The 27,817-nt window shown below is 39.3% G+C and overlaps 1 protein-coding gene across 10 annotated transcripts in view; it reads right to left on the reverse strand.

Moving 5' to 3' along the window:
- Positions 1-27,817, reverse strand: part of FRYL (FRY like transcription coactivator) — a 191,273-nt gene that overhangs the window by 30,208 nt on the left and 133,248 nt on the right. For 8 of the 10 annotated variants that reach the window (XM_077847955.1, XM_077847956.1, XM_077847951.1 and 5 more), the window contains 13 exons: positions 27,387-27,572; positions 25,257-25,461; positions 23,332-23,453; positions 21,467-21,657; positions 20,062-20,156; positions 18,364-18,971; positions 17,957-18,054; positions 13,681-13,851; positions 10,792-10,932; positions 6,783-6,980; positions 3,765-3,926; positions 3,568-3,642; positions 3,050-3,226 (listed from right to left, as the gene is read on the reverse strand). In XM_077847955.1, the coding sequence (XP_077704081.1) occupies positions 3,050-3,226; positions 3,568-3,642; positions 3,765-3,926; positions 6,783-6,980; positions 10,792-10,932; positions 13,681-13,851; positions 17,957-18,054; positions 18,364-18,971; positions 20,062-20,156; positions 21,467-21,657; positions 23,332-23,453; positions 25,257-25,461; positions 27,387-27,572 (2,429 nt within the window). The remainder of the gene's footprint in view (positions 1-3,049; positions 3,227-3,567; positions 3,643-3,764; positions 3,927-6,782; positions 6,981-10,791; positions 10,933-13,680; positions 13,852-17,956; positions 18,055-18,363; positions 18,972-20,061; positions 20,157-21,466; positions 21,658-23,331; positions 23,454-25,256; positions 25,462-27,386; positions 27,573-27,817) is intronic. The other 2 variants (XM_077847957.1, XM_077847949.1) reach the window with 1 other exon arrangement.

The raw sequence follows: 27,817 nt of genomic DNA on the forward strand, positions 1-27,817 counted from the left end.
ATTTCAACTTAGGGGATTTATAGAAGTGATGTTTCTATTACTCTAAACTGATCCTCCTTTTACAAGGATATAGTTATATGGTCTCTTAATCCCTGTTATGACAAATTTTAGGGAGTTGGGCAGCAAAATAGGATTTGTGTTCCTTTTCTCAAGAGGGACTGTCCAGAATAGAGACTCTCAAAGCTTTTTTTATTTTTAAATAAAGCAAAGGAATACTTATTTCAAGTGAAATTTAAAATGGAAATCAACCGTGCAAAAGTGATGAACAAAACCCAATCTGCTCTCGCTGAAAAAAGGTAGCCAGGAGCTCTGCCCATTTGTCTCTTGGATCTTTCCCTGTTTCTCAGGGTATTAGAAGCCCTGCAGGTCAAAGTTTGAAAAGTCACCTTCCTACAAGATATCTCAAATATTATTACGTAGCATAGCAATGGTAATGGCAATAGCCCTCCATATTTATTTGGTGAATGAATGAATACACACTAGGAGCTTTCAAGATTGGGGGGTATTTTAGAAGTTTAATTAGTGGTTCCATTTGTTTTGTAGCAAAGTTATTTCCTGAGACCATGTTTTAAGCAAGATGGTATTTAGGTTTTTAAAAACCTCTATTATTTGATTTGCCTAATTCTGAGGCATCAATTAACACTACCCTCCCCAACTCACTCTGACTTGAATTAAAGACAAAACTACATTAAGCGTCTTAAACTTAATTTGACTAAGGTTCTACTCAAAAGCCATATTTATTGGGGCGCCTGGGTGGCTCTAATGGTTAAGCATCAGACTCTTTTTTTTTTTTTTTTTTTTTTTTTTAGCATCAGACTCTTGATTTCAGCTCAGGCGATGGTTTTAGGGTCGTTGAGATCACGCCCTGCACTGGGCTCCGTGCTGGGTGTGGAGCCTGCTTAGGATTCTCTCTCTCTTTCCTTCTCCCCCAACTCTCCCTTTCAAAACAAAACAAAACTCAATCATATTTATTACTACTGACATATTAGGGTGTAGGATAAACTTAGAAGCGTTTATAGAGTTCTTTAAAAAAAAAAAAAAAGCAAATGAAATAAATAACCTTACCATTATACACAAGTCAAGAGCCTATCTGCTTTTAGAAATTTTAAACTCTCAAATGAAAAAAGCAAATAATTGCCAACAGAATTTAGAAACTGCTCATGCCCTTGAGGTAGGACAACAAGCCTCTTCAGTCCATCATACTTTCTGCCTCGTTATTCAAGTCAGTCCTATTACCTACAACGCGTTTTTCAAACTGGGGATGTGAAATCAATTTTAGAGGGTGATGACCTGCCATATTGGAAAAAAATGAAAGAGAATAGGAAATATCAGTGTGCACAACAGATAAAGCAAGGCAGCTTTTTTTTTTTTTTTTTTTTTAATATAATCTCTGTGCCCAGTGTGCCCAGACTCACAACCCCAAGGTCAAGAGTTACACACTCCACTGACTGAGCCATCCAGGTGCCTCACAGCTGCATAGTCTTGAAATTTTAATTTAATTTTTAAAAATAGATTTATTTATTTTATTTAACAGAGAGAGAGAGTGCACACGAGCAGGGGGGAAGGGGGGGGCAATCTTCAAGCAGACTCCCCACTGAGCACAGAGCCCCATACAGGATTCCATCCCATGACCCTGAGACCACGACCTGAGCTAAAAACCAACACCTGGAGGCTTAACCGACTGAGCCAACAGAATAGAATGCCCAGGAACTTTCATTTTAATGCTGTTTGGATTTAGATACTTGGACATGATAGAAAATATATTAACTATGGATCACAGTTTAAAAAAAAAAAAGTTTAAAAGCCACTTCCCTATGAGGTGCTGAATAATTCTGGTTTTGGGGCTCCTGCAAACTGGGTCTTTGGGAACATGTACACAGTGAACCACAGAAGCCTCCACAGCTCCCAAACTAGCACAAAGGCATTTGGTCCGACCCCAAGCCACCATGTGGCTTGTTCCCATGTGCATATGTTCCCATGTGTAAGGAAGGCTGAGCATATAGGAGGACCTCCCTAACTGGTCTCCTCTCAGCAACTAACGTACGACATGGCAGTGTTCACTTGCTTTGAACACTGCTGCATGTGGACAGAACCATCTGCCAGAGACTCGCAGAGAAGGGCAGAACCTCGCCAACTGCAGAGATAGATCAGAGACCTCGCTGAGCCATATCTAACTCTGGGCTATCTCAGCTCTGTAAGCTGATAAATCCACCTTTTGAGTTAGATTTTCCATTTCAAAATCATCTAAAGTGACACACAACTATCAACTTAATCTAGATGGAATCAATTTAGAGGAGAAAGCCCTCCAGTGACTCCGGCTAAATGAAAATGAGTCACTTGAGGGAGCTGGCTACATCATGACGAAGAAAATGGTGAGGATGTCGCAGGTACAATCTTGGTCATTTGCCACAGGAGAGAGTTCTAGAGAGCTGAAGCTTTTGTAATCACGTAAGTTCATTTAACTTAATTTAGTGTGTTTGCACATATATTTTTAAATGGTGTTTGATAAATTTTAATATAATTTTTTACCACTTTGCTGCATATTCATTTGTTTGGCTCATGCAACACATTTAAGTCTGAGCACACCCTAAATTAAAGACCTACTTTGGAAGAAATCACTTTTCACTTTTTATTTTTTGGGGAAAAAATTAAAAATTAAGATTTCCTCTTTCCTCTTTTGTTTCAGACTACTTCTATGACTAATGGTACTGGTCACATTTAGTTGCCAATTTAGATTTTTACTTTTTTTTTTAATACTTATGTATGTACATATACGTATATAGTTTCAAGTTTTTATTTAAACTCCAGTTAGTTAACATATAGTGTAATAGTGGTTTCAGGAGTAGAATTTAGTGATACATGATTTCCATACAACACCCGGTGCTCATCACAAGTGCCCTCCTTAATTCCCATGACCCATTTAACCTGATTTTTACCTTCTTGACCTTACACTGACCTTAATAAGTAAGATCCTATGGTCAAATCCTTAATTCTCATACACTTGCAACCGTAAACTATAAATATGATAACGGAGAGCCCACATCCTTACCTCTGCATCTTCCAATTCAACATCTAAAAAGTCAAAGTCCTTAAAAACGCCAAACTGTTGTTCACTGCTATTATCCTCCACAGCTACTTCTTCCTCTTGAATCATGTCTTCTGTTGTAGAAATTAGGCTGGTCTGTTGGTCACCGACTTCCAAATCCTCATTAGAAGAAAATACAACCTGACCGCCAGCCGAAAAAAAGAAAAAGAAAAAAAAAAAAGGGCCATCCATCAGCTTTGTCACTGTGTAGGAGACATTGGTGCCCTAAAAGCCACCGCAGGTCTCATCTGTTAGTGAACTCAGAGCTTTCATCTGGTTTTCAGGCTGAAGTCTAACTGGCTAAATACTTAGCTAACATAACTGCCAAGTGCCACACAGACAAGTAGCATCTTTTTCATTCTTAGTTAATGCTATAAAGTAAGGGGAGTTAGAAAGGCAAACAAGGAGACAGAAGAATTTCCATTTCTTCATGGGCTAACAGGATTTTTAACACCTTTCCACATGCTGTCATGATTACTCACTGATGGGTTCTTTGGAAGGCCAGATTCTGGACCACAGAGAGATAGCACATTCATTAGCTTTTCTCTTGTTCTTCGCTAAGGAAAAGAAAAATAATTCAAATGTTAGGATTACCAGTAAATAAGACAAATTCTCAAACTGTCATACAACAAAATGGATTCTTCTATAAATGTTCAGTTTTGATGCTGTTTCCATGTACCTGTGATAACTGTGGCCTTTTCCAACTAACAGGAACCAAGGCATTAGAATTAGAACCAGAGGAAGTGGAGGAGGTACTCCGAGTAACGGCGATAACTTTTGGCTTCCCATTTCTTCCAGCTGCGCTATGCTGATCACCATATTTATTTCCAATAATTGGTGTCTGCAGAGAAACAAAAATGGTAGTGTCTGACTCAGATATTTCAACATAAAAGGATTAGCAGTGTATCTACCTATAAGGACATTTTTAAAAATAAACAACCAAAAAAAAAAAAAGGTGAAAGACACTAAGCATGAAGTAGATGTTACAAAAAGCAAAGATAATGATGTCCTTTTCTTAAATGTATTTTTTAAAGTTTATTTATATATTTAAGTCCTCTCTATACCCAACATGGGGCTCAAAATCACAGCCCCAAGATGAAGAGTTGCATGCTTCTCTGAGCCAGCCAAGCATTGCCTGTGAGGTCTTTTTTTTTTTTTTTTTTTAATCAGGAGACTTGACTTTATTGAAAATGACTCTCTGAGACCTTATTCCTATTTTAAATAGGGACTGCTTTCTTTAAAATCAACACCTCCACATCTCCCCCAATGATTATAAAATATATCCTCTTTGAAAGCTCAGAAAATATGAAAATGATTTTTAAAGAATCACTTGTAGTCTTATCACTCAGATTGAACGTCTATTAACATTTTGGTGTTTTTTTCAATGCGTATTGTTGTATGTGCTTCAGTAATGTGCTTTTGCAAATATTCAAGCTAAGTAACAACTCCAAAGAGGAAGATATCTGTGTAGCTTCTTACTACAAATCTGGTGTATAATAGTTCCAAATTTATATCAGTAAAAAATTCTATGATTATCCAAAACTCATTTATATTTATTTTGGCTTTGTGAAGTGTCTTAAATTTGCATTTGAAAATAACATTGAAGCTCATTTGCATGCCATACGAGTCCCTTTATGATGTGGTTCCTGCTTACCTCCCTAAACCTCAACTTCTATCACACCTGCCTGAACTTCACACTCCAGCAAAACTGAGCTTGCTATTATTTTCCAAACACACCATGTTCTTATGGACCTATGTTTTGGCACATGCTGCCCCCCTTTGCGTGGAATATTCACCAACTGACCAAGCCCATGATCATCTTTTAATGGGGACTCCAGACTTCCAAGGAGGCTTTCCCTGATATCACACATCCGGGTAATTATATGTTGACATTTGGCACGTGTTGATTTGTTTATGTGGCCGTCTTCCCTATTACATGTGAGCCCCCTGGACTTTGTGTATTTATCTCTGCTCTTCTACTATATCTCCACTGCCTGTACATAGCAGGTACTCACTCATTTTTGATGAAACAAATAGAAATAAAGCATATCAAGTATTTTGAGAATTCTTATCACTGCTCTAGACAAGATCATTAGGAAAAGAAAAGCCTGATTTCCTCATCATATTCCTATGCTATGTGCTCCACGACAGAATTCTGGTATTAACTAAAAAGTTAGCAATAAACAGTTTTCTTTCCATCTTAAAAAACAGAGCCCATAAAGCTTTGGATAAATTCTAATACCAAGGCCAAACGGTAAAAAAAATTTTTTTAATCTATGTGATCCTACTCGACACAAGAGTGATCAGATCTTCCATTTTTATTTTTCTCAACTTCCTTACAATCCTTATTCAGTAAGTTCCTTCTTGAAAAATTCCTTCTTTGGCTTCTAAAAGATGATTTTAATGGTTTCAAGGCCAATAAGAATGGTTTCAGGTACTGGAACAAAAATTGGGGGTTCCCAACAAGGGCAACAATTTTTATGTGAGATTTATGTTAAATATGTGACATAATAAAGGGTCCAGGTTCTGTTTTCACTGGGGCCTTGTGTCTCTCTTTAAAGTTTTGGGTTTCTCAGGTCTTAGTTTATGCTAGTTTTATTTTTCCTTTCACAATTTTAACTGTCCATTTATAAAACACTAAAGACCTTAAATTGTTACTTCCACCCGTCTTCCTCTAAAACTTCAGATCTTAAAATCTAACTGCCTACTAGGCAGCTCCATTGTTGTCTTAGTGTCAGAGTTAGTCAGTGTACCCAAGACTGACCTCATCACCCTCTACCCTCCCCTTCCTGCTAAGATCTGTTCTCCTTGCCTTCTCTTCTCAGTCTCTCTGAAAGTTCCCAACATTCATCTAGTTGTCAAAGCAGCTGTCCTCAATGCCTCTTCCTTAGTACCTCCTCTCCTTCCCATGAAATCCCATTTATGACTTCTTAGTCTTTCTGAAAACCATCCCGACCCTCTTCATTTCCCATGCAATTGCCCAGAGACAACCAACATTATCTTTTCATTATTCTAATAGATTCCTTATTGACTTCCCTCTCCTCCACCTTGGTACTCTTCCATCCTGTTACCAGAGTAAACTTTTCAAAATGCAAATCCTACAATTTCCACTCCAGTTAAAAATTAAAAAAAAAATTTTTTTTTCAGTTAAAAATTCTTTAAGAGCTTCTACTGCTTCCAGATAAAACCATCTTATTAAAATGCATGCAAGATCCTCATGATCTTGCTCCTTCCTGTGCCTTCATTTCATCTCCCATCATACTCTATACCTCCATTTTCTATAGTCAGTGCTCAAGGTATATTATAAATTGGAAATTTCCAGAACACCAGGCTTTCTCACACTTACAAGGCTTCATTCATACATGCTGCTTTTCCCTGCATTAAGCTTTCCTCCCCAAACATTCATATATGCCTGTCTAGGGTTATTTTATCTTTCAACACTCAGATCAGGGTAGATGTACATGCCGTATTGTATCTTCCTTATAGTACTTCTAACTTGACTTCCAACCAAGGCACTTATCACAATGTTTATTTACCCATTTCCCCAAGTCTTAGGTCTTCCCTAAGGACAGGGCTTTCCCCCACCCCACCCCATTTTCACAGCACCTGTCACGTGTCCTAGTGAGTTATGAACTTAAATTGACACTTGCTGAATCAGAGAATAGATGAACAAATGAAAATTTCTAATAGAAATTACCTCAGATATATCAAAATGAAAATCTAAAGTCTTCCCAGGCAACTCCTTTGAGACATTATTGAAAATCTTGGTGAAGGATATTTCAGGAGAACCTATATCTCCTCCATAGGTCTTGGGGATATCATTGGGTACAACAAGACTTGCAGAGCGAGACACCACCAGTTTTAATATGTTAAGGGCTTCCTTCCAATAAGGACTCTGGTTTAAAAAAATAGCAGACATTAAGAAGTTATAAATATATATTTAGTAAACACTCTAAACAATGAAAATATTGTTTCTATAAAAACTTCTGTAAGTCATTTTTACTTTAAGATCCTTAACAGAAGGTCTGAGTTAAAACAGGTAAGAAAATTAATTTTCTGTTAGATTTATAAAATATCATATATACCAAAATGCTACCAACTCAGGATATCTTGCATTTCTCCTAATAAGTGCTTTGTAAATATTAACTTAGAAAGCCTAATATAGTAATCTGGCAGTTGTGGTAAACAAAGGGGTTGTATATATGTGAACTTTTTGGATGAATGGAGACAAGACAATTTTTAATGCATACTTTCTTTTTCAGACATAAAAATATTTAAAAAACTAAAATAATTTTAGATGTTTTTTTGATGACCCAATCTTAAATCTGAATGGTAGGATTGGTATGATTCCTCATTTTGATTAATCATATCAACTAAAGTGATGTTCTCAGGGGTTACTGAGTTGCATAGGGTGAGGTTTTTCCCCTGCATATGTAGCTATATTGCCCTCTGATTTGCCCAGTGGACTACAAAGAGGCCAGGTTGTTTGAGTTATTGAGGTCTTTGCGTTATTTTTCTTTTAGTTTTGTGTATTTCTATCAACATCATTTAAAAATGATTTACATGACCATGACAGATACTTGTAGAGAAGTTGTTTGCTTCTTTCTTTCTTTCTTTCTTTCTTTCTTTCTTTCTTTCTTTCTTTCTTTCTTTCTTTCTTTCTTTCTTGAGAGCATGTGCAAGTTGGGGGCAAGGGGTGAAAAGAGAGGGGGGGAGAGAAAGAGAGAGAGGGAATCTTAAGCAGGCTCCACACCCAGCATGAAGCCCCACACCGGGCTCAATCTCATGACCCCGAGATGGTGACCTGAGCCAAAATCAAGAGTTGGATGCTTAACAGACTGAGCCACTGAGCACCCCAAGAAGAATCAATTTCTAATAAAGAACGTACAGTTTTTTTTTTTTTAACCATCTATTACAAAGCAGATACATTTTAAAAAACTTTTTTTTCCTGACTTATGGTTAACAAAATCACATGTTAACCTTGTGTTCTATATACTGTGTCACAGCTGACCAGTCTGAGGGGGAAAATGCCACTAAAACAATAACAAAAAGCAAGTAAAATCTTTGGTAGAACTGAGTTATCCAATTTATTTAATAACATCCTGATAGGAGGATACTTAAAGCACAAAATATTTAATAATTATAAAAATGTCCACATAGATGTTGTGACATTTTAAGCACACCATTATAAAAAAAATAGTTGGGATCCCTGGGTGGCGCAGTGGTTTGGCGCCTGCCTTTGGCCCAGGGCGCGATCCTGGAGACCTGGGATCGAAACCCACATCGGACTCCCGGTGCATGGGGCCTGCTTCTTCCTCTGCCTGTGACTCTGCCCCTCTCTCTCTCTGTGACTATCATAAATAAATAAAAATAATAATAATAAAAAAATAGTTTAAAAAGTTACATTTTCTGACAGATATAATTAGAAGCTGTGGGCATTGTAAAAAGTTAAAACGTATTCAAATACATTTCTTTTTTTTTTTTTTTTAAGATTTATTTATTTATTCATGAGAGAGAGAGAGAGAGAGAGGCAGAGACACAGGAGGAGGGAGAAGCAGGCTCCATGCTGGGAGCCTGACGTGGGACTCGATCCCAGGACTCCAGGATTGCACCCTGGGCCAAAGGCAGGCGCTAAACCACTGAGCCACCCAGGGATCCCTCTCAAATACATTTCTATAAAATATACTGGTAATTGTGCATGAGATATAAAAGATTATCAAGAGTGCAATTCTTTTTTTTTTTTTTTTTTAAGATTTTATTTATTTATTCATGAGAGACAGAGAGAAAGAGGCAGAGACACAGGCAGTGGGAGAAGCAGGCTCCATGCAGAGAGCCCGATGTAGGGCTCGATCCCAGGACTCCAGGATCATGCCCTGGGCCAAAGGCAGGCGCTAAACTACTTAGCCACCCAGGCGTCCCATCAAGAGTACAATTCTGTGAAATGGTTAATGTCTGAATAAAGCAGAAGTCACAAACTGTGATGGCCCATTAGCTAAATATGAACTTCAGTTCATACAATATTTAAAAAGAAACTTGAGTCAACATTTTGAAATTAGGAGATTTTAGAGAAAAACCCACATTTCTAGCTTCTCTTCAAAACTTAGAAGTTCTTGCCACACTGGATCTGTCCTGGCACACTGGCAGCCACTAGGGGAAGCTAAGTTGTGCTGTTCCTTATATTTTATTTATTTTTAAAAAGATTTTATTTATTTGAGAGAAGGAGGGTGAGCAAGAGTGAGAAAGAGGGACAGAGGGCAGGGGGAGAAGCAAGCTCTCCGCTGAGCAAGGAACCCAACACAGGGCTTGACCCTGGGACTCTGGGATCATGACCTGGGCGGAAGGCAGGTGCCTAACCAACTGAGCCACCTAGGCATCCCTGTGCTGTTCCTTTTAGATGGGAAATGTGCCATTCACTAGTCAGAAATCTATGCCCTCTTATGGTTAGTTGCTTCCCAGTAGACATGTGAGCTTGTGGTTCTGAACATTAAAAAAAAAAGGCATCTACATCTTATAATCCAGCAAATATCTGATTAGTTAACTTTTAAAAAAAAAAACACTTATTTATTCATGAGAGAACAGAGAGAGAGAGAGAGAGAGAGAGAGAGAGAGAGAGAAAGGCAGAGATACAGGCAGAGGGAGAAGCAGGCCCTCTGTGGGGAGCCTGATGTAGGACTTGATCCCCAGAAGCCTGAGATCATGACCTGAGCTGAAGGTAGATGCTCAACCACTGAACCACCCAGGTGCCCCTGATTAGTTTGCTTCTTTATATCTTAAGAAGAAAAAGAAATGTGCTTTAGAAAAAGAAAAACATGTTATTTGGTGAAGCCTTGCTTATTGAGAGAGAGATAGAGAAGATGAAGAGGGTCACTAAAGAATCTTAGTTTTGTTTTGTTTTAATATTTGCATCCACTGATTTTCAAGGGAATATAAAAAAGAACCTAGATTACCAAATAGAATAATGGAAACCAACTCAGCTTTATTACTTTCAGATATGGGCTAAGACAAACTCATTGCTAGCCAAGTATTTCCACTTGTAAGTTCTGCTTTAGTGAATGCAAATATAAGTGGAGTAGAAACAATTTTTTTCATCTGTTAAGGTTCTCAGAGTTTGCTCTCTTTGATAAATTGTATCCACAATACTGATCTGCTCAGCAAGGACTTTCTTAGCAGATAAATCAAAGGTGAAATTCAGTACAGACCAGACTGACTTGTCATCATTTACATGAAGCCAAGTCTGATTTTCTATTTTCTAAATATCTGGGCTCATTTTATCAGACACAGAGAGCAACTCTAAAATACAGACTCTACAAAGAGCTCTTCTGTTTCTAAAAGTAGTAGCTATTTATTATGTAGAATCTGGTTAGTAGCAGAAAGATACAAAAGAGTCACAAGTGTACTGTTCAGAGGTGATAACTGCTGACATTCATATACATTCTTTCCAGTCATTACTGAAATGCATATTCATAGATGTAATGATTAATCAAAATTAAGAATCATGCCAACCTACCATTCAGATTTTGTTTTTTGTCACTTAAATTAAGAACATTCTTTCCATGTCGTAAATATTCCTGGAAACATGATTTATGGACTAATAACTACTTCCCTACTCTTGAACTTTAAAGTTTTTTTTTTTATGATTATAAATTGTTTGCAGTGAATAATTCTATACATAAATGGCCAAATTCTATACATTTATGGTCACTCACCTGTACATATTTGCCAATAATCTTTATGATTTCCAGATTAAACTGCTTGACTGGGGCAGCAGAGAGATCAATGTGACTCAAAAGACTATAGATGATCTGTAGTAATGATTGTTGCATGCTGGACAATCCTTTCTCTAACAGCTAAAGTAATATTAAAAAGTAAACTTTCATTAGGTTAAGGAAAATTCAATTATTTATATTTACGATGTTGAAAAACATAATAGATTTAATCCATGATTTTATGATCAGATGATTAGAAATCCAGAGGCTAATAAATAATAAACATAAAAGATAATTATTTCTATTACTTGTCCTTGGTTCAGAAACGATCAATAATTATTTTTCATTTTAATCTTAGTTGTTTTCTTTCATTTCCTTAACTAATTTAAGTTGACCACCGTTTATTCTAGGTTAATATACCAACCATCACCAAATTATAACTGTCTCCAAACCATTCATACCGCCACCCTATTAGCTACAAGATCTTGGATAAGTTTTCTTAACCTGTGAACCTTTTTTTTTTTTTTTTTAATAATACAGTAATCATACTATCTACTTCATATTGTTCACAGGACAATTAAGTTAAATATATGTAGTTCTAAATACATGTAACTAGTTTCAGTACTGTGGTTCGTCATTTCAGAATTAACAATAATAATAAAACAAGGAACATTTACATACTAAGAACATTTGGGACAAAGCATTCTCCCTACAGAGTGAAAAAAATGTCACTCATTGTGGTACCCACAGGCTGTCCTATGCCACTTCCAACTCGATCACCTCGACGAGAGAATTAGTGCTACCTTAGCGGTGAGCTTGATGGTGGCACCAATGTGAAGCTGGTCTAAGGAGCTGGAATTCAAAACCAATTAAAGAACAGGCTTAGGAAGTTAGCCTTGGTTTTATGTTGGCTTCTGTCCTAAAAGTATAGGTATGAGATAAGCCTAGAGGCTTGCATTTATTCAGGTTAAGAAGCTGCTTTGCAGATAGTTCCCATCATCAACTCTTTTTTTTTTTTATAATTTTTTATTTTTTAAAAGTACTCTCTATACCCATAATGGGGCTCGAACTCACAACCCCGAGATCAGGAGTCGCATGCTCTACCAACTGAGCCATTCTCCTAAATGTAGGGCTGATGGGAGCAAACCAATCAAAAGCCAACACCTTAAAAATGCACACCAGTACTAAAGCATATTATGATAGTCAACATCAGTGACATAGCTAGGTTAAACAGTGTTAGGAGCAATATTTAAAATGTTTATTGAGGGCAGTCCCAGTGGCTCAGAGGTTTAGCGCCACCTTTGGCCGGAGGCGTGATCCTGGAGACCCGGGATTGAGTCCCACATCAGGCTCCCTCCATGGAGCCTGCTTCTCCCTCTGCCTGTGTCTGCCTCTCTCTCCTTCTGTGTCTCTCATGAAAAAATAAATAATCTTAAAAAAAAAGTTTATTGAGTTAAAAATAATTTCTTTTAAGCTTATACAGTCCTTTAGGTTTAATTTTTAGAGTCAATTTTTAAAAAGGAAGGTGTTATTTGATTGTAGGCTGACAAACATTTTTAGTTTTTAGTGACTAGGACTTCTTCCTTTTGAGATTCTTTTTAAGATTTTATTTATTCATGAGAGACACAGAGAGAGGCAGAGACACAGGCAGAGGGAGAAGCAGGCTCCCTGTGGGGAGCCCAATGTGGGACTCGATCCCAGGACCCTAGGATCACGACCTGAGCTGAAGGCAGATGCTCAACCACTGAGCCACCCAGGCGTCCCTCCATTGAGATTCTTTGTGGATATCTACTTAGTACTTTTTAGGCATGAAGTTACTTCCTCAACAAATAAATATTAACTTTCTATGCTGTTGTAGGGCTGATTTTTTTATATAATTCCATCTTTAGCCACTCAAATCATATTTTAGATCAGGAAGCAAATGTATGATCAAAATAAGAACTTACTCAGCAGAAATGCCTTTACACGCTGTATTATTCTAGAATTGATTTTAAAGTCAATAACCAATGTTTTGGAAGCAAAAATTATGACTATTGTCTAGGATCAAGATCCCTGAAAACTCATTTTTTTTTAATATTTGAAATAAAGGTGAAATTTATATTATTTTGAGTTTCAGGTCACTAACAGTGAATGAGAAAAATCTATATAAAAACCCATTTTTCACTTTTAAAAAAATATTTCATTTATTTATTTGAGAGACAACATGTGAGTGGCTCGGAGGAGTGAGGGAGAGAGAGATGGAGAAGCAGACCCTGTGCTGAGTGGGAAGCCTGACACGGGGCTCACGCCCAGGACCCTGAGATCACAACTTAAGCCAAAACCAAGAGTCCGACACTCAACTGACTGTCACTGACACTCAATCCAGGTGCCCCCAAATGCATTTTCCATTTTAAATAAAAGTTGAAGTTTACCTTATTTTGAATTTCTATCACTTAGGGATAGTGAATGAGAAAATAAACATGAAAATGAAAATTTAAAAAGAAAAGCAACTTCATGCTTGAAAGTATACTTTAGGGGATCCCTGGGTGGCTCAGCGGTTTAGCCCCTGCCTTCGGCCCAGGGCATGATCCTGGAGACCCGGGATCGAGTCCCACGTCGGGCTCCCTGCATGGAGCCTGCTTCTCCCTCTGCCAATGTCTCTGCTCTCTCTCTGTGTGTCTCTCATGAATAAATAAAATCTTTAAAAATATAAAATCTTTAAAAAAGAAAGTATACTTTATACTTGAAAGGAATTAGCCATTTTTTCCTTTAAAAAAAAGATGAGATCTATATTTACTTTCAAAGACAACTTGAAGATTAGTATCAGGACTGCTTCTAGAAATAAGTCTATCGGAAAATTTTGCCACAAAACCGTTAAAAAGTATTTTTGTTTTCTTTTGGTAAATTTACCTCTGCAAGATAAGTCACAAGATTAAATGTAGTATCTGAGAAGGAGTCATGTAGGTATCTACATACTACATTGATCCAGTTAGCACAGTCTCTGGAATACGTGTGTGTACTGTACAAACTCATCATGTGAGCCAGATTGACGAGCGCTGGGCATTTTTCTTCTGCACACACCTGAAAAAAACAAAGACGGTTTAAAGTTTAAACCTGATTTTACACTTGAACGTATTTATTTAGTAATGTAGTGGTAGAAGCTTTAATGCATTTTGTTTCAATACAGTAGGAAAGTTAAATAAGAGAAGAAAAGCCCAGGGCATCCTGAAGAGAGGAGTTCAACAGGTAACATGGAAGGATGATCAGTAGGTCGAGCGCTTCCACAGGTGTTAGGGCTTTTGTCAGTCCAGTGCTTTGTAAGGTTGCCTCCGGTAAAACCCTACATGGTTTTTACCCATAGACGCTATGTGTCATCTTGTAACTGCTTTGTAAAGAGTTGTGTGCAGTAAAGTCCCTATGGGGCTCAGTGCGCAGTAACTAGGGGGCAGGCTCTGCCGGCCAAGAGAGGGCCAGGGACGCTGGGCCAGAGGCCACGTGCTCTAGTCTCAGGCTCCCCTGGTTCTGAGGAGGGGTCAGCAGCACAGATGCTGCCATGTGGGACACATGTGGGGAGCTCAAACCCTTGAGTCCCGCATCTCGGGTGAGGGACAACCTGCAGGAAGGACTCCAGACCGCTCTTCAGGAGATCGCCCCAAGCTCCCCGGGTCCTTGGCCAGCAAGTCATGGCCACTTCCACATGTACTGACTTCGGGAGTCTGTTTGCTACGGCCTTATGGAACCTGAATCAATAAATGTTCTGGGAGGATCTTACTGACCACGCGCACACCTTGTTGGTCCCCCCAGTTCCTGGTGAGGAAGGTCTCTGGCCTGCTCTGGGGAGCCTGAACAGGGCCACACTCCTCATTTCCCCCTACATGTCAGAGCTGTGGCGGGAATCTCACCTAGTTTTTCTTTTCCTCATTTATCCTACCATCTTATTGATGTTTTGTATGTATTTTCAACAAAGTTCCTGCAGCATTTGGTAAAGAAAGTACCGCAGACCCTAGGACACCATGGGATTCAGCTGTGCTGGTCCACTTACATGCAGATCCCATAAATGCAGGGCAGTACTGTAAGCATCTTTTCTCTTCCTTGGGATTTTCTTAGGAACATTTTCTTTGCTCTGGCTTACTTTATTGTTAAGAATACAGTAATATGATACATACTGTACACAAAATCCATGTTCATCGGCCTGTTTATGTTATCGGGAGGGCTTACAGTCAACGGTAGGGTATTGGTAATGATGTTTTGGGGGAGTAAAAAGTCACAGGTAATTTTCAACAGTGCAGGGGCTGGCGCTCCTAACAAGGTGTTGTTCAAGGTCAACTGCAGAATTGTTACCTTTTCAAATATATGTATGTTTCAACTTTCAGAGGAACAGAACTGTTACTTTGATTCATTGTGTGGACATTATCACTGGATAGGCCTGAAGTAGGAAGGCAATGCAGGACTCTGCAGACCATTTAGCAGTACCTTGGAAGTCATTTTATAAAATTGTTAAATGCAGCTGATTTCATGCATTCCCTTTTTACCCACACAATAGACGGCAGGAAGAAAAAAAATTTTTGTTGATGTTTCTTATTTGTATTTCAAAATATAATAATCATATTATTTTGTTTAAAAAATCACATAACTTTATCATTCACAACTTGTTATTTTTTGGCAATCACTTTAATATTTTAAAGTAAGTTCTTTTCAATTTTAAAGTATTTTTTTCCTGAAAAATAAAATATTCCTATAAAACTCTTATTTCCTTCAAAAATATATTTTTTTTAAAGCATGATTTTTTTAAAAAAACCTGTTGTTGAAGAGGAAGAAAATCCGTAGGGATAGATGCGGTATAATTTTATAGTAAGGACAATGGCTAAGGTTTAATTTTGGAATTTCTGAATTACCAGGTTAAAGTATGACCCCAAAAGAGTATATCTTATAAAGCAAACATTTTCAGCATACTATTTTTGTTATAATGAATAGCTTAAAAAGACAATATTTGTCCTAAGTGTTGCCTCACTTTGAAATTCTGTGCTCTCCAAGGGCACAAACAGAACCAGGGATATTTGCATAATGAGGAAGCACATAATGGCATAAAATTACTCTCAACAGTTTAAGTGAGAGGATAATTAAGGAATCAATTTAATTCACATCCTGCAGGTTTCTGAAAGCAGACTGAGGGAACCTTTGTGTGCCACTCAACAGGAAGAAAACAGACTTAAAAACAATTTATGACTCATAGAAAGCCATATTTGATTTCTTAAAAACAGAAAGATATCTGGGAGTGTCCTGTGCTTTGCCTTGGTCAAGACTGCAGAGGTTTGACCATCTGCGGGGCCGCATGCCCTGGACTGGGCCAGGCTCCTGTCTCACACCTGCATTCAGCAGGAAGTTCTCCAACACGCTTCTCTTGCCATCCTGAATGTTCCTACTTCTATACTAAAGGACTCAGGCTTTTTAGGTCTTGAAATACCAAAGTAAGCCAATATACTTTTATCCCCTTCCATATGGAAAAAAAACATATTTACCAAATTTTTCAAATGATGGGTCATTAAAATATTAAAATGAAAGGTATTTTAACAAGTTATTTTACACCAGTTTTAGACCTCACTAATGCAAATACATGTTGTTGGGTATTTTTTTTTAGGCAGTCATTTTCAAGATTAAGATATGTTTTCCACTAACTGTAATAATGGTTCTTCTTTTTAAAAATGTATTTTAAAACGATTACGTTAAAAAAAAAATAAAACGATTACGTTAAAAAATCCCTCCATATCTAATTTATTTAGAAGTTTAACCATGGATGGATTCAACAACATGCTTTATTAAATATTGTCATTTATTAAATATTACCTATCAAGATAACAGAAAGGTTTCTACTCTGTGACTATTAATGTGATTGATTAGTTGGGCTGGGATAACTCAGAGATAAATCTGCACTTTCCAGCCTTGGGATTTGGGTACTGGTGAAGTGGGTGTTATATTTGGCTTTCTGCATGCTTGCTCTTTGCATATACTGTTGTGCTACATGTTAAATGACCATCAGCTTTTAAAAGTTTGCTTATATAAGAAGCTCTTCCAGAGAATTTCACTTATTCCCTTTTATTGCAAATTTCTCTGATTTTTCTCCCTCTGCTTTGGCTAGGTCCTCTTATTCATACTAACTCACTCGTCTCCCCCAGTTCACCTAATTTCCTATTGTATGTACAGGACTTGTAAATTTATATAATTCCTCCTTATAACTGTTTCTATTTTCAGTCTGTAGAGACTTTTTTCTAAGAATCAATGACTGACAAAAAAAAAGAAGAAAAAAGAAAATTAGGAATTAAGTTTAAGCAGAGGCATCTGGGTTCTTTGTTCTTGACAACAAAGATTTTATTTAAAAAATCATACTTTTTAAAAATTATGATTAAGAGCTCTAACATGTTCAAACAAATGTCAACAGATGATCTAAAAATAGGTACATTCCTGTTTCAGAAATGATCAGAGGGAAAGAGCCAAACAAGGAAGGAAGAGAAAAGAATGAAGCCAGCAAAGAGGGATGAAGAGAACGTTAAAAGGAAAAAGGCAAAGTAAAAGGAGAGACAACTTTTGGAGTTACAAAATGTATTATGCCCTCTTCTTTTCAGGGCCTTTACACATGCAGTTTCTCCTGCCTGGAAACCTACCCTCACCCTGCTCTTGGTTTCTCATCCTATTCAGCCTTCAGTGCCCAGGGAGACGTTTGCTCTCTGTGCCCTTAGGGTCCTGTCCTTTCTTTGCACTTACTTACCAGACTCAGTGGCCACTGTTTACTGACTTGCTTGCACCCCTACTCCAAGGCCCACTAGGCAATGCAGTGATAATCACTGCATTTCTGGCATGTAACCCAGTGCTCCACGATATTTGGTAGTAAACGAACGAATGAATTGGAGACTCACAGAAAGGTAGGAGATAAGTGGGGAAACGGAGCAGAAAAAGACTCAGACTCAGAGGAGCATTACTCTAAAGAAATAATTTTATTCTCTGTGATGTGAACAGTGGTAGCTTACATCATTACTGTAAAACTCCTCCATATGCATGAGAAGAATAAAAATGTAGATGTGAAATGCATAGAGGAAGTGAGAGTAAAAAGATTTAAAAGATTCCCCCCCTTTAGGATAAACTCCAGAAAAATTTCCCTCTGGCGTTATCTGTCAGCATAACATTTGCTTACCTTTGCTATTCGACTAGCTGTGTCTTTGCAAAACTGAGTTGGGCTGTCAAAATGCTGGATTAAGTGAGGCAATAAGCAAAGGATGTTAAGAGGAAAGCCTATCAAAAAAAAAAAAGCAAACAATAACCAACTTTATTGCACATTATTTTTAAAATTAAAGTTTTTTTTTTTTTTTTCTAAATGGTTCACAGAAACCATTTTCTTTTTCTTTCTCGGAGTACCTGGTCTTCTAAATTCTATTGTTGCTTTTACCAAAGAACTCAAGCTATCTCAACATATTAAAACCAACCAACCAACCACCCCATGACTAATTGGGGAAAAGCAGAAATTAGTAGACTTCAAAACAAATCGGTTTACATTTCACTACATTAAAAAGCAGAGAGTTGGTGCAATTCTATTAGCATTACCTGACAGCTGGGAAGGATCCACCAGTGTGTGTTTGGAGACAGCGATGAGCTTACTGAGGAGGTGCACGGTCATCTCTTGTGTAGATACTGAGGTAAAACCCTTAAGGAAGAGCTGCTGAAGGCCTGGAAAGTTACTCCATTTCAATTTGCTCTGCACATTTTCAATCTTCTCTCGACTCTCTGATTTATCCAAAGGCAAATGGATAAGCAGTTTGTTGAGAAGCCTGAGAGCCAGGAGGTATTCATATTCGTAATCTGATTCTAATAAAGATGCTGCTATCCAAAAAATGGTGGCCATCAAGTTGGTAGGCTCAGTAGTGGACTGCACATCATACATTCCCTTCTCCCTAAGGGAGGAAAGGCTTCTAGTCCTTGCTAAACTATTGCTATGGTTTATCCGTCCATCCATGATATCCAGTGTGTTACTCCGCCGCCGGTCACCTCTTCGGTCACCAATTAAACTTAATCTTAGAGAGTTACTTCTTGCATTACTGTTATAGCCCAAGTAACTGCTACTATTAATGGGACTTGTGCTTAGATTGAGTTGTCCAGTGCTTTTCCTGTTAGCTGCATACTTGTTTCCCATTATAGGATCATGGTATGAGGTTCTTTACAAAAGAAAAAAAAAAAAAAGAAGGAAAGATAAATGCATGTACAATCACTTCCTCTGCTACATTAATTTTACTCTTGAAAACACTGAAAAAAACAGTCACCAGGAAAAATTATGTTTGAGTATATCTGACTTCACTTCCTCAAATTTCAGTTCTTTCCTCCATATTCAAGCCAAACACACAACAGTGTCTTTCCTACGGTGGCCAACCCGCTTCCCGTGAGTTGGAGGACATTGATTGGAAGTGAAAACTCTGCCACAGTTATCCCTGACAACTTTCAGCTCTGGGATTTAGTAAACAGTATTTCCAAAGCAGACCTCATGGGTCTTATTCCCAAACTTGATGGTCCCATGTCCTTATTTTGGTCAACGCACACACTTTCTCTACTCCCCCTCCCCCTAAAAGTCAAGCTAAAAAATTTGTTCCATTTCTCCTTCTCCCTCACTTCCAATTATTGTTTTTTTTCCCCCAATTATTGTTGATTTAAAAATAAGGACAGAATGCTGCCCGCATGTGCCAGCAAAATGCAAAGTACTAGGAATATGAACTCTGCTGGGGGAGATACAGATGTAAAAATGGACAGCTTGTTAACTACTGTTATTAAAATATGGAGAAGACACTGCTAAGAATCCCCCCCTCTCCAATGGAATAATTTGCACCGCCTTTGGGAATTAGAAATGCTTAGTGAGGTGGTGATATCTGAGATGGGTCCTGAAGGATAAGTCAATCTGGGAGTCACAAGGAAGAGAAAGTGGGAGGGGAGGAACAATTTGCAGAAGACGTGGATGCGGGAGGGGGCTGGCCTGCTGGGGGGCAATGGAACCATAGTGAGCACAGCAGGAACAGAGCTGAAGCCGAAGCCCAGTGGAGCAGAAGCAGGATCTCTGACCAGGACCTCAGGGGAACAACCTTTGAAAACCTCTTCACACACCCTCACTGTCTGAGGCTCCTTTTCCCCACTGGAAATCCATCTGAATTGTTTGGTATTACTCCCACTACCAATATTAGAACAATACCACGTCATAGTTATGCGTATTTAGCTGCGGGAATTCTATATGCAAATCTACAGTTTAGTTCAAATTCTTACTGAGAAAGGGCAGAAAGAAGATCATAATGCTTCATGGTTTCAGCCAAAGTATCAATTGCAGATTCCAATGTGAGAAGAAGCTCAATCACAAATCCCTAGAAAAAAGGGCAGATTTTAATTATGCTCTGAAAAAAAGAAATTGCAATGGACTTCCTGACGAGATTTAAAATTAGAACCAACTTGACATTAATATTACAAAATGATTAAACTCTCAAGCAACATGATCTTGCTGATTGATGAAAACTCATCAAACTAATGGCTATAATGGCACCGCAATTCACCCAAAATTGCTTAGGCCAAAAATCTGAGAGTCATTTTTGTTTCTCTCACATCTAAATTAAACTCATCAGCAAGTCTTGGAAATATTACTTTTAAAATATACCTGAAATCTGACCCCCTCCCTATCTCCACAGCATCCCTGAATCAAACTTTTTTAGCGTGGACTTTCACAACAGCCTCTTACCTGACCCCTACTGCCCTCCTGAGGACTTCACCCAGCCTGTGGAGTGAATTTTCTAAGTAGCAAATTATATCCATCACTTTCCTCTCAAAGACTATATGGGTATCATTTGCCATGAAGTAGACCTCGCACCAGGGTCCACTAGACCTCACATAATCTGGACCTGCCCAGGTAGGTTTCCTGACGCTAGACCCCCCCATCCAATACACCAGCCATACTGGTCTGTGTCATGCTCCTTGCAGAGAGGCCTGTTGCTTCTGCCCCAGTGCCTTTGCACTTGTTAGTCCGACTTCTCTGCCTCAGGTGTTCTTGCAGATTATCACAGGGCTCACTTCATTTACCTATATGTTTACAACTCACCTTCTCAGATGATCATATATAAAACCACCCCTCTCCCCTGCCACTCTTTAACTTGTTACTCTACGTTATTACTTTCACAGCATTAATCACTAAATAAAATCGTGTTACATATTATTGCTTGATTAGAAGCTTATTTCTCCAATAGAATGTGAGTTCTAGAATGCCAGGAACCTTCTCTTGTTCACTACTCTCTCCCCAGGGTCTAGAACAGCGTTAATAAAATCACGAGTCTGTATAGAGTTAAGTTCTCAATTGCATTATTTCACTTAATCCATCTTAAAAATTCAACACTCTACATTTAAATTTAACTTCCTATCTCTTTTACCTTGTGGTCATCCCAGGATAATATCCCTGTGTGTGTGTTTATGTCAATGTAAAGCTTTCTCGGATAGGCACTGAATATTTGATTCAGTTAGTATGTTATTAAATATTTACAACACTTTGTTTCATAAATCTTTGCCTGCTTGTTAGCATTTGACACGAATTCTCTGTAACCATTAGACCTGCTGTGCTCTGTACTTGGCAAATGAGTCCTTGACAATCAGTAACTGCTCAATGGCTGCTGAAAAGAATTTAATGCAGTACCTGTGCATCTTCCCCTGGATCCCCTACGGTTTCTACAAGTCTGGAGAGAACATCAGAAAGTGTAGTTGCAGAAAGAGGCTGCTTTAGGGCCCTGAAAATCTGGAAGGATCTCCCAGCATAGTGTCGAGAAGAACAAGAAAGTGCTGTTTGCAGAGCAACTTCACTGAGATGATGTTCCAAATGCATTCCTTCTGCGAAAACAAAGGATACAGTGAGTGCTTCTTGTGGCTTGGAATGCAGGGTTAATGTCAGAAGTTAACCAGTTTATTTTATTTTATTTTTTTTTTTTTAATTTTTTTTTTTAATTTTTATTTATTTATGATAGTCACAGAGAGAGAGAGAGGCAGAGACACAGGCAGAGGGAGAAGCAGGCTCCATGCACCGGGAGCCTGACGTGGGATTCGATCCCGGGTCTCCAGGATCGCGCCCTGGGCCAAAGGCAGGCGCTAAACCACTGCGCCACCCAGGGATCCCAGTTAACCAGTTTAAACCTAGTTCCCAGCACACTACCTGGCAAACTGGTATTTTATAAGTGAGTGCTTTTTCTTTTCATTAAACTCCATTTGCTTGCTATCTCTCTCTCTTAAGATTTCATTTATTTATTTGACAGAGAGAGAGAGAGAGAAGAAGCAGGGGGAGTGGCAGGCAGAGGGAGAGGGAGAAGCAGGCTCCCTGCTGAGCAGGGAGCCCAGCCTGATGTAGGGCTCCATCCCAGGACCCCGGGGGGGATCACCACCTGAGCCCATTGCAGACTGCCTAGCAGCCTGAGCCACCCAAGCGCCCCCATTTGCTTTTTAGATGGCTTCTCACTCTAATCTCCAGGGGAGTCATCTTTGAGAGCAGAGTTTCTCAACTTCAGCACTGCTGTCATATTGGCTATTCTCTGCTGTGGGTTGTGAAGGTGCCCATGCAGCGTACTTGTCCTGGCCTCTGCCCAGCTGGATGCGGATAATCCCTTGCCCCCCAGGTTGTGACAAAAATGTCTGTGGACATTGCCCAAGGGGGCAAAATCATCCCTAGTTGAGAATCAGTGCTTTAGACACATACGTTTTTACTACAATTTACAGAATGTACGTTTTTACTATAATTTACAGAATGTGTTAATTTTAGATCATAGAAGCCTGTTACAGTATAAAAAAAGAATTCAAGTTTGTCATCTCCACCCATGTTCCTTTAATGTAACTTTTTCCTAATACGTAACTGCGTTTTAACTTTATGCTGTAGTATATGAAACAAAGAACCCCAGAATGTCACAAGTGACTTCCTACTTTTATAAGGAGTAACCTAATTTTTCTTGAGCCAAAACAAATCTGTTATCACAACTAAGTTAAAAAAGAAAACCTGTCTCAGGGCACCTATGTGTGGCTATATCGGTTAAGCGTCTGCCTTCTGCTCAGGTCATTATCTCAGTCAGGGTCCTGGGATCCAGCCTTGAACACCATCCTGCCTCCGCCTCCCCTCTGACCCTCCCCCTGCTTGTGCTTGCTTTCTCTCTCTCTCTCTCTCTCTCTCAAATAAATAAAATCTTAAAAAAAAAAAAAAAAGAAAAAAAAAACCCTGTCTTAAACTTTTTAACATGGACATGTCAACTGTCAATTCTTTGCTAAGCATTATCAGAAATTTTCGAATCATATTAAAATATCTCATTAAGGGCAACCCCGGTGGCTCAGCGGTTTAGTGCCGCCTACAGCCTAGGGCGTGATCCTGGAGACCCACATCGGGCTCCCTGCTTAGAGCCTGCTTTTCCCTCTGCCTGTGTCTCTGCGTCTCTCTCTCTCTCTCTCTCTCATGAATAAATAAATAAAATCTTTTAAAAAATATATAACTCATTAAAAGTATTATCTGAAATATTTAATAAAAGATACCTGAGCTTGACTGCTTAAAAACAGAAACCACATGTTTCAAAAATGTAGTTAACTGCTCAGCACTCTTTATGCTAGGATTCTTGGCAGAGACATCCTCATGGTTCCAAAGAGGCCCTCTTTTTCTGAAAACAGAGAACAGACATAATTACTTTGGTTTTAAACTTACATTAGCAGTTTTACTCATAGTCACGTAAAAGGGCCATAGCAGAATAAATCAAATAGCAAATAAATCAAATAGCATGCCCTACAGCCTACTACTCTTTATGTACTTGAATATATGATGGTCTGTGTCAAGTAGAGGAAGATCCAGATTACATGTTATTACAGTTAAATTCTCTCAGAGATGGTAGGAAAAGATGACAATTTTTGCCCAAGTGAGGAGAGTACTGGTTACTGCTTCTGTGTTACAGGTCACAACATTATGATTTGGAGGCTAGACCGTTATTCAGACTGTAATGCAAAGAAAATAGTTTACTAGCTAAAAATATAGGGCAAGTTTAAGACAGAACAGTTTCCTGTTGATTCTTTAAAATACCTTTGCGTTCTCAAGGCTGCGACCTTGGTTAGCAAGGGGTAAACTCCCAAAGTGGCCTGAAAACCTCCTAGGTGGTCACCCAGCCACCAGTCTCCAACACCTTTAATTCATTCCGTTCACTGTCATGAGACTGATTGTTCTCGAAATATTTAAATGTGCCTCCCACTCCTCCCATCCGGCTCAAGGATTTTCAATGATGTCTGTTTTCTGGAAAGATGAGAGATCTGTAGCCCATGGCCTAGGCTTTGTGGCCCTCCAGTTTGAATTCTCCCTTGCCTAACAAAGTTTTCTTGTCAAGAAACATCTCCCTCAGCATTACAGTCAGACTGGATTACTCACCCTTTCCAAGCACATTTTACTTCTCATGCCCCTGATGATTCTGTTCTTACTGTGGAACACCAGCCCCCTCATCCCTGCCCAGGTTCTTCTTTACTTATGGCGCCTTGTGAAGAGTAGGCCATAAATAGACATTTGATGACTGAATGACAATATAGCTAATGAGGGTGTAGTATGTCATGGAATAGAAGAAATAGTGAGAGGGATTATAAGGGAAAGGAGGGGAACAGAGTGGGAAAAATGAGAGAGGGAGACAAACCATGAGACACTCCTGACTCTGGGAAACAAAGGAAGGGGAGGCGGGGGGGGTTGGGGTGACTGGGTGACGGGCATTGAGCGGGGGGCTTGATGGGATGAGCACTGGGGGTTATACTATATGTTGGCAAATGGAATTTAAATTTTAAAAATGTTAAATGACTGAATGAGTAGATAGAAGGAAAGGAAAGGAAGGAAAGGAAGGGAAAGGAAGGAAGTGAAGGAAGGGAATAAAGGGAAGGGAAAGGAGGAAAGGAAGGGAAGGGAGGGGAGAAAGGGAAGGGAAGGGAGGGAAGGAAGGGAAGAAAGGGAAAGGAAGGGAAAGGAAGGAAGGGAAGAAAGGGAAGGGAAGGGAAGAAAGGGAAGGGAAGAAAGGGAAGAAAGGGAAGGCAAGGAAGAAAAGGAAGGGAAAGGAAGGGAGGGAAGAGAGGGAAGGAAAGAGAAGGGAAGGGAAAGGAAGGGAAGGGAAGGGAAGGGAAGGGAAGGGAAGGGAAGGGAAGGGAAGGGAAGGGAAGGGAAGGGAAGGGAAGGGAAGGGAAGGGAAGGCAGGGAAGAGGAATGTATTTGGCTAATCGGTGTTCTCTCTGGGCCCTAGAGACGCGTTGAAGGCCCTCCTCAGGGATAACTGTGTGAGCACAAAAAAAGTCTTTGGAGGCGTCAGATTTCTCAGACACCCGACCCGGACCGTGTTCCGACTGGATGGCACCCCCGAGTGGAAGGCGGGCTTCACCACCGCAGCTGCCCCGGGAAGACCCCTCAGCACGGCTCGGCCGCCGGGACGGCGAGCGCCGCCACTTACCTCGAGGTGATGAACTCCATGAGGGTCTTGACTTTTCCGTCCTGCTCTACTGCGATGTCGACCTCGTTGAGGATAGTGGTGTGCAGATGGGACACGGCGGCGCTGTTGTTTCCCAGGCTGATGCTGGAAGAGGTAGAACTTGAGCTGAGCCCTGAGTCGGTCATCGGGGAGGGCTGGTAGTCAGGGACGAAGTCACTCAGGCCCGCTGGAAGACAAGGACGGCCGTTGGTTCCCGCAGAGCCCACCGCACACGCTATATGTTTTTGATCTTTCTTTTTTTTTTTTTTTTTTTTAAGGATTCTATTTATTTATTTGAGAGAGAGAGAGCAGGGGCAGGGGCTGATGGGAGGGAGACGCAGACTGGCCTCACAGGGCAGGGCTCGTCCCAGGGCGGCCGCTGAGCCCAGGGAGCCCCCCAGGCACCCCCTCGCTCACTACTCGGGGTAAAACTCGCCCTCCTCGCAGCTGCTAGCGCCGTGGGGGTGGGCCAAGGCCGGTTCCCGTGGTCTAGTTTTAGGACCTCACTGTCTGATCACTGCGGAGCCTCCTGCTGCCATCTGCTGAGGAGATTCCACAGTGGCTCTTCCCCAACTTGCGGGCCCAGGGCCTCAACTGGTGGGGAGTCTGGCGTTTCCACAGCCTGAACAGATTTTTTTTTTTTTTTTAAGATTTTATTTATTTATTCATAGAGACAGAGAGCGAGGCAGAGACACAGGCAGAGGGAGAAGCAGGCATCATACAGAGAGCCTGACGTGGGACTCGATCCAGGGTCTCCAGGATCACACCCTGGGCTGCAGGTGGCGCTAAACCACTGCGCCACTGGGGCTACCCCAGATTTTTTTCTTACAGAAAGGAGTCTCATTTTACTCGAAGACAGAAAGTGTTCAAATCTTTGTAATATTTATATGATTCTGACTATTAAACTCTTTTACAGGTTATTAACTAACGCCTACCTTCACGAAACGGCAAAGGGAGCCTTGAGAACAAACAGAAACAGACTATGGAATTTTAAATGAAGATGCTTTAACGTAAGAGGCACGAATTTTATTCTATTGATCTTTTAATCACATTTTAAAAGGTGCAGTGTTTCCTAATAATTGTTTTCTTGCTAACTGCATGGTTTTACGTAAATAACAAAGTTTTAACTAAGTGATTTGAACCCTGTGTCTGACATTATATGACCAGCAAAAGATGTAATTTTATTTCTTTTTTAATAAACAATTATTACCTAGATCGTCTATTATCAACCTGATGGTACAAATGTAGTGAGGGCTATTATGAAAGATGAAAATATAACTTGCAAACAAAAAAAATTTCACACCAATGGTGAAATAACTCTTATATTAAAGTTTCACACCAAAAATAAAATAAAATAAAATAAAATAAAATAAAATAAAATAAAATAAAATAAAATAAAATAAAATAAATAAATAAAAAAAAATAAAGTCTCAGTAACCTCATTACTTCAACAATGTGTAATTTGGAACTTACTACACTTAAAAATGCATAACATCCTAAATACAGCAAATATAGGGGCACTGGGCTGGCTCAGCTGGTTAAGGGTCTAACTCTTGGTTTAAGCTCAGGTCATGACCTCAAGCTCCTGAGATCGAGCTCTGTGTTGGGCTCTGCACTCAGCATGGAATCTGCTTGAGATTCCCTCTCCCTCTCCCTCTGACCCTGCCCACATGTGCATACTCTCTCTCTCAAATAAATAAAACTTAAATAAATAAATATATGAATAAAAATCCAGTGATGAAAAATTTTTAATGTCTTCCTTCGTCCATTTTTCAGATCTTGAGAGTATGAGGAATCTAATACACATTCATCATCTTTTCCATTAACTGTGCTCAATAAGCTAAGCACTCATTCACTGATCTTCAACTTATTTGTTGAGAACTTAAAATTTTTATGACAAAGACCCTTAAAGGCAATATAGACTCAAATACTCCCAGCTTAATTCCTTCTTTTACTAGTGAACAAATAATGTAAATGGTAAACTGATACAGTAAAACTATACTTAAGAAAAAAGGATTTTAACTTCTATGTAGGCAGTTTTCCCCATTGCAGATTTCAAACTAATGAAGCACAATTCCACTGTCAATCAAATTCGACATTTGAAGCCAGTACCTGTGAAGGTGTAATCTAAGTGTGCAATCTGTTTGACTGTAAGAACCCTGGGCTCATTAAACTCCTTGTTCCTGAGAAGGACAGAAGCAACAGTGCGGATGTTACTGTTGGATCCCATCACTATTAGTAAGTGCAGAAGCAGGCGTTTACAATGCTCATACACCTCAGGGTGGCAGTGGTCAAACCCTAAAAAGGACAGTAGAAAACAATCATCAATAAAGAGAAATAATGAGTACTCTTGCTCCCAAATACATATTTTAAAGAAAAGCAGAGATTACAGAAAAATACTTTGTAGATGATGTACCACGTGAATATACTTATTGGCCCAGAATTCTCATACCCTTTTAACAATAGCCTATTGTCAGAGTCACAGGGAGAATCAAGACAAGTTTTCAATGTGTTTTATGTGTGAAATTTAGTAATTTACTAGA

This window comes from Canis aureus, chromosome 14 (genome assembly GCF_053574225.1).
Source record: "Canis aureus isolate CA01 chromosome 14, VMU_Caureus_v.1.0, whole genome shotgun sequence".
In the NCBI taxonomy this organism is placed as follows: Eukaryota; Metazoa; Chordata; class Mammalia; order Carnivora; family Canidae; genus Canis; species Canis aureus.